General features: G+C 36.7%; 1 protein-coding gene across 3 annotated transcripts in view; it reads left to right on the top strand.

Annotated features, from left to right (window-relative positions):
- LOC106868822 (uncharacterized) overlaps positions 1 to 7,117 on the top strand; it is a 64,238-nt gene that overhangs the window by 11,602 nt on the left and 45,519 nt on the right. For all 3 annotated transcript variants that reach the window (XM_014914242.1, XM_014914243.1, XM_014914241.2), the window contains exon 3: positions 1,542 to 1,615. In XM_014914242.1, the coding sequence (XP_014769728.1) occupies positions 1,542 to 1,615 (74 nt within the window). The remainder of the gene's footprint in view (positions 1 to 1,541; positions 1,616 to 7,117) is intronic.

Here is a 7,117-nt window from a genome sequence, read left to right on the forward strand (position 1 = left end):
ATATATATATATATATACGACGGGCTTCTTTCTGTCTACCAACTCATCTCACAAGGCTATGGCCGGCCCGAGGCTATAGTAGAAGACACTTGCCCAAGGTGCCACGCAGTGGGACTGAACCCGGAAGTATGTGATTGGGAAGCAACCTTCTTACCACACAGTCACTCCTGTGCTTATGTTGGAAAAGAAAAATTCCTAACATCGGGCTACAACAAGTAACCTTAGATGCCAGGAACCCTCCCAATTATCCTAGCTGTCCCTAATAACACTGTTTTCTGGAGCTGTACTAAACTGGGTTTTATGCCTATTTCCTGTATTCATCTGTTCAAATCTTTAGGATTAGTTCCTAATGCACCTATAACTACTGGGATGCATTTTATCTGTATTTTCCATAGTCTCTGTAAATCAATAGCTAGGTCCTGGTACTTTGCTACTTTCTCTATACCTCTCATATTAATTTTCTCATTATTTGAGACAGTAAAGTCGATTATCTGGCACTTTCTATTCTTTTTATCTACTACTACTACTAAATGTTGTCTTTTCTTGTATTCTTTCTTTGCCAGCATGCTACATTCACTTACTATATGAGTAACACTTCCTCAGTTGATTTGCCTACATTGGGAATCTATTTGGTTTTTGTCTATCTTGGCTTTTATCCAATTAGTCCTTAAGGCTTGATCATGTGCTGCTACTAACAAATTTTCTGTCTCCCTTTTCTACCTTTCTTTCTGCAATCATAACCATATCTCACTACTCCTATTTCCTGCTACTATCTTTGGGAATCTATCATGCAAAGCCTTCTCTTGTCAGTCAGATAACTCTGGTTCATTTGACTTCTTGGTTTCCTTATGTCCTGTTGTAATTCTAGCTTTTAAACTTTCTTCGCTATTACCTATATAAGAGGCCATACCTACTCTAGCTAACTCCACGCAGTATTCTGCTGGTATTAACCTTCTTCCACCTTCCTTTCTAGTTAGTTTAATCTTGCTACTCCTGCCCTTGGGTGGAGTCCTTCATTCATATTGAATTCCTTCCTAGTTCTTCTGTCTAGCTTTGCTAATTCAGATTTTGCCCAATCTACAAAAACTGCTGAATATCTAAATAACGATACTACTCAAGTATTTTTAGCCTTCACTAAATTCGGACCATTTAGCTTTAACTTCATTAGCTTCTTCATCCTTTTGATGTACTCCTCAATTTTCGTTTTCATTTATATAGTTAGTACTCTGTCAGATTCTTATACGCCTAGATACTTATAACTCTCTCCTCCTCTCAATGATCTTAATGTCTGGCCATCTGGTAATTGGATGCCTTCACTGTTAACTACCTGTTCCCTTTTCCTAATTAATGTTGTACACTCATCTATGCTAAATTCCATGCTTGTATCTTTGAAATTACGAAATCTCTTTTTCATTTCATTCTTACTAAAAAGCTTCAGATCATTCAAATGGTTAATTTTTCTTCTACCATTTCTGAACTGGTAACCTTTATTATTATTATTATTATTATTATTATTATTATTATTATTATTATTATTATAGGAAAATTACAGAAATACCTATGAAACCGAAGTGCGATTCAGAAACGAAAGAAAACAGGATCCAACCGCTTCCAAGTAAGTATGACATTCTGGTGTTGTTATGTTAGAGAATGCTTTATAGTAGGTCTGACAAAATATTTGTTGTCACGATATAGTATAGATTTCATTTTATAAGAGAAGTGTATGTTTACAAATGTTTTCTAGAAAATACAGTATTGTATATAGTTGACAGTATTTTGTTGGTGTACATCATGGTTTCCATCAGGGAGTTCTGTGACTTTCTGTGTTTAAATATCACTCAAGAATTTGGTTGCTTTTCAGTAATTGTAGATAAAGTTACCCTGAAGTAGTACCTTTATTCATACCCACATGCGAACTTAACTGTTAGCATTGCAAGCTAACAACTGCTTCCATAAATGACAGCGACAAGATTGCTTAAGGATCTAGTCATGAAGAATGGGCTGTTTCCAAGGCATTTGTAGGCTTTCTGAGACTCGGGTGATTGATGTTATTGATGTTCGTCTGCAGGAAAATGTTGGGAGAGAAGGAAATTCTAGTGGGTTTACACTAGAATGTATACTAGCTGAGTGCTGGTACAGTCCCCTTCTCCCTCCCTTTTTCTCTCTCTTTCCCTCCCTCTCTCTCTCTCTCTCTCTCTCCCTCTCTCTCTCTCTCTCTCTCTTTCTCTCCCAGTTGTAACATTTTTGATGTTCTGCTAGTTGAGAGAGTCGAAAAGGTTTCTATGATACATGTTACCAAGACATACTTGTTTGCAGGTGACGGTTGGCTGCACTGCACTGTACTTTTTTTTTACTTTCTCAGAAGTATCAAAACTTTTCGTTAGCACGGCTCCTGTGAGAAGATACACAGGATGGTGATTAGAGTATGTTGGACGTGTGTGTCGGATGAGATTGAATGAAGCATTATGTTACCTAGTTTTGAGGAGTAGAGGTCAATGTAGTAAAGCCAGAAAAAGAAGAGGGAGGAAACAGTGTGTCTGTGAGGTGATGGAATGAGTGTATTTATGAGTAGGATGAATCTAGAATGTCTGAGTAGGACCAGTATTCCATCACGGATCTCACTCGAATTTTGTTGACAGCAGTTCTTGGAAGCTTAAGTATGTTCTACCCATGAAGAGGAAAGCCAGTCTTTGGGATATAATCTTTATGTTATCAATGTGAGAGCGTGACGAGTGATCATGGCTTATTGATAGGTCTATCCTTCATGACAGCTTAGGAGTTTATTTCCATCACTTTTTGAAATATAGGAATTGAGAGTGATAGGTCAATAGTTGGCAGAAAAAAAGAAGCTTTTCTTTTTGACAAGGGAACAAGAGGACCGGCTGTAGTTTGAAAATTTTCAGTCTCTGTCATGCACATCTTCTGCCTCGTGGAAGATAGTTCTGCAACAGATTCTCGGGTAAATGTTTCCAAGGTGGTAGAGGTAAGTGATTTATTTGTTGCATGACATGTTATTCGCCTATAAGGTTGTAGTGCAATTTCGAAGGCGTATGCTTGTACACAAAGGTATTATGAAGTGTCCGGACACTAGTATTGCAGTAGTACTGCTTATAGTTAGTATTATTCTCTGTTTTCACTTACTTCTGTCAATAGCTCTCTTTGTAAGGGTGAAGGGAAAAGCTGAATGCGTTAAGTCCCATTTTGCAAATACGCAACATTTCTACCACAAATGTTCTTATAAGTGGTCGCAAAAAATACTGCAATAATATATCCTGGATGTGTATGTATTAAAATTGAAGACTAAGAAACAAGCAGCTAAGTGGTAGGGAAATTCTTTTTGCTGGGAGCTGGAACCAATTACACGTCTAGTAAAATTTATGAAGATGCAACTATTTTGAGACAAATGTTCGTTTAGTTTAAAAAGTTCCCATTAAATTATTGTTTGAAGTTGAAGGCTTAAACCATGTTTTCCGGTTGGCTTTTAGTGGTGCTTTGAAACAGTAAACGCTTGTCCAAAAATGGCGAAAAAGAAAACAGGACTACATTACAAGACTGCAAACCCTGTTTCGCCTTCTCATTAATAGAGAGGGGTGGAACATAAATTATCTAATATTTTGGTGTAGGTTGACTGAGAGTATTCCATACTTCTGTGAAGTAGATGTGCTGATTCCATACTTCTGTGAGACAGATGTAATTAATTCAAATTCCAGATGAGCGGATGAGTTAAAAACTGAAAATTTGGAAAATGTTATTTTCAAGCGACCACATTGAAGACTCTCTCATTTCGTCTGCTTATTCAACAGGCACTAACACATGCGTGGCATGGGGTGACGCATTGATTTAAAAACAAAAACCTCAATCTTCAAAAGACAATTTTTTTTCGGGGATTTGGCATATTGAGCGACCATATTTAGACTTCACTTGATTCGCCTGAAGGCTTGACTAACATCATACATGAGGAAATGAACGGTCTAGTTTAAACAGGAACGTTGGCAAGTGAGTACGCCGAGAGCCGGAAGTGGGAGAAAAGGACGTTAAATTTTTTTTTTCCATAATCGCAATTCAAAAAAACTGAAAAACGAAAAATTTGAGGGCATTTTCGAAAGGAAAATCGTAATCTGCAATAGTGAAAAAAAAATTTCGAAGAAATTTTTGAAATCAAAAACAGTTGAGTAAAAAGTCGTGGGTGCGTATTCGACACATCTACCCCCGCGATTGTACACACTAACTACTGGTACAGATCACTACATTGCTACTGGTTAAGCTATGTATACATGTATGTTAGCGCGCACGTCTGTATGCGAATGGGTGTATACATATATGCACACACATACATATACATTCTCATACACATGCACATATACATAATACATACGTTCATACATACATACATACATACATTCATAATATATATATACATACATACATATATATATATATACATATATATATATATATATATTTCGCTATGATAGATCGCTAGCCACTACATATTCTTTATTTTCTCTCCTTGTTTCTGTCTGTGTTCCTTTCTGTGGAGGAGCGTAGACTCGAAACGGTAAAGACTTTTTCACTTCCGGAGCGTTAAACTAATACATCTGTTTGTTGTCTACACCACCAGTCTTCGCCTTTTGTTTTTTTGTGAATTCTATCCCCCCCCCACCCATATATATATATATATATATATATATATATATATATATATATATATATATTATATTATATTTGTATGTATATCACAAGCGACTCCAGATCATCAGCGTCACTCGGGCTCATCACAGATTGCGTATAAGACACGTACAGAAAAAAGTAAGAGACGTAATGCACACCGCAGACTTATATGTGCACTGTTCATTTAACAATAAGACAGGAATGCAATTTTAATATAAAAAAAATTAATTCATGAACTCCAGTCGTCTTGGTTTGGTGGCGAACTCGTATAATATCCTGCCATGCAGTGCCTTGTCCAAGTCGTTCAAAATGCTTTTCTGGATGGAAATACGAGCCAGTGAAGACAGCTGTTCTTGGGCCATTGTGCTTCTCAGATAGGAGCGGATTCTATCCAACGTTGAGAAACTTCTCTCATTAGCGACTGATGATAAGGGGATGGTGAGCACGAGCTTAATTAGGTTAATACATTCCGGCTTAGTAGAAGTCAACTCCAATTTAGGCAGTAATTCTAAAAAGGAGTTGATTGACTTGCACTTTTGGAAATCACTGTCAATGTACATATATTTTAGTTCATTCGCTAAATTCTTACAGTCGAAAATACAGGGATTCTTGTTTTCTAGAGAGTCCATATGTTGCATGGGAAATGTGTTAACAAACTCTTCAAACTTATTAACGTCTAGTAATTCAAAAAATGTATACTCTTGAATACCAGAAAATCTCTCTTGCACTTCTGATTCTTTTTCTAGGAGGAAGATCGAACTTATCTGCCTGTTCAATGACAGCAACTGTATCGCGCAGAATGTTTTCATAACGTTCGTCCTTACGATAACCTTCATTCACAATGAATGAAGACATACAGTTTACTCTGACCATGCTTTATGTCGAGTAGCTTACACTGTAGGATATCAAAGACTTTTCCAGCCTGAGAAAGTGTGTTATGAAAGCAATTGATGAAAAACATGAATGTGAAATCATTCAACTTTGCCAATAGATTGTCTGCTTGACAAAGTGTATCTTCATCCTACTTTTCACTAGAGCCTAGAATACTTGTGAAGGCATTTTTCAAGTTTTCATGCAATAGTTTTATGGATGACGCAGTTCTTGATCTATTGCACCATCTTGTCTCGCACAGTGATGGAATACTGACATGAAACTGCCTGAAAACGTTTTTCCACTTGGTACTGGAAGACATTAATTTACTAAATGCACGTAAATGAGAAAAAAAAACATTTTTACTCTACTCACCTTCTCGGCACTTTTACTCAAGATTAAGTTAAGTTTATGCGAGTGTTTAAATCTTTCATCCCTTAGCTTACTCTGTACTCCGTTTAGCGTTCCAGCCATTTCGGCTGTTCCGTCGTAAGTCTGGCTCACAAATTTATCTGCAGCGTCACTGAAGGAGTTCAATGCAGTTGCGATCACATCAGCCAGTCTTGTAGCGCTTTTATCATCACTGACTTCATAGAATCCAAGAAATCATTCACATGTTTTGTTTTCATATGCATGTCTTATTGTGATCAACAATTGGGCATGCATTGCACAGTCTGTAATTTCGTCGGCTTGTACAGACATAAACGGAGCTTTATAAACTTCGCTTCTAATTTCATCAGAGATGATATTTCCAATCGCTTGTATTAGATCATTTTGTATTGTGCTTGAGAATCCTGAAAACTGTTTCGACCTCTCTTTAGTAGAAAGTCTAGAAGTAAACACGCGGTCGATTTCAGCCAAGCACTAGAATAGTTCACGGTAATTTCCTCTATTAAGGCTGTCACTTCCTTCATCGTGTCCACGTAAAGGCAACTCTTGTTTACACAGGTATAACACAGCATTTGTTGACTTCTTTAAACATTGTCGATTTTCTTCAGCTGCTTTGTTATGCCGTTCTTTTTCCAGTTTAGCAGACTCACTAATAGCTGTCACAATATCGGACAATCCGAAAGTTTTCAAGCTTTTATAACTACTTAAATGACTCACTGATTTACTGTGATTTTTACAGTCACTCAGGATGTTTGTATAATTATTATAGCCTCCATCTGTTTATGACTGATTAGCCTTTCGTTGAAACAACAAACATGGCCAGTAGTAGAGTTTCTCTGTGACGCTGCTTGCACAAACCTAATCAATCTGTTCATACCATTTTATGTGGAATGTTCGAGTTTTTAGTGAAGGAGTCGACGTGCCTGCTCGAAGAATTTCTCGTTTTTCTGCAATATTTCTAACTCTAAATGGCTTTTTTTTTTTTTACATATATAGCACTCTGTTTCCCTCCATTTCTAAGTTAAGGGTAAAAATATAACAACCCTGCAAAACACAACATCAGAGTCTAAGTTCGAATCATTTGATCACTACTGTCTTGTATACTGAAAATCTCTGTATCTCATCTGTTGACTGTATATATATATATACATATATATATTTATTTATAAATATATATATATATATA

The sequence above is a fragment of the Octopus bimaculoides genome, chromosome 2 (genome assembly GCF_001194135.2).
Source record: "Octopus bimaculoides isolate UCB-OBI-ISO-001 chromosome 2, ASM119413v2, whole genome shotgun sequence".
Classification (NCBI taxonomy): domain Eukaryota; kingdom Metazoa; phylum Mollusca; class Cephalopoda; order Octopoda; family Octopodidae; genus Octopus; species Octopus bimaculoides.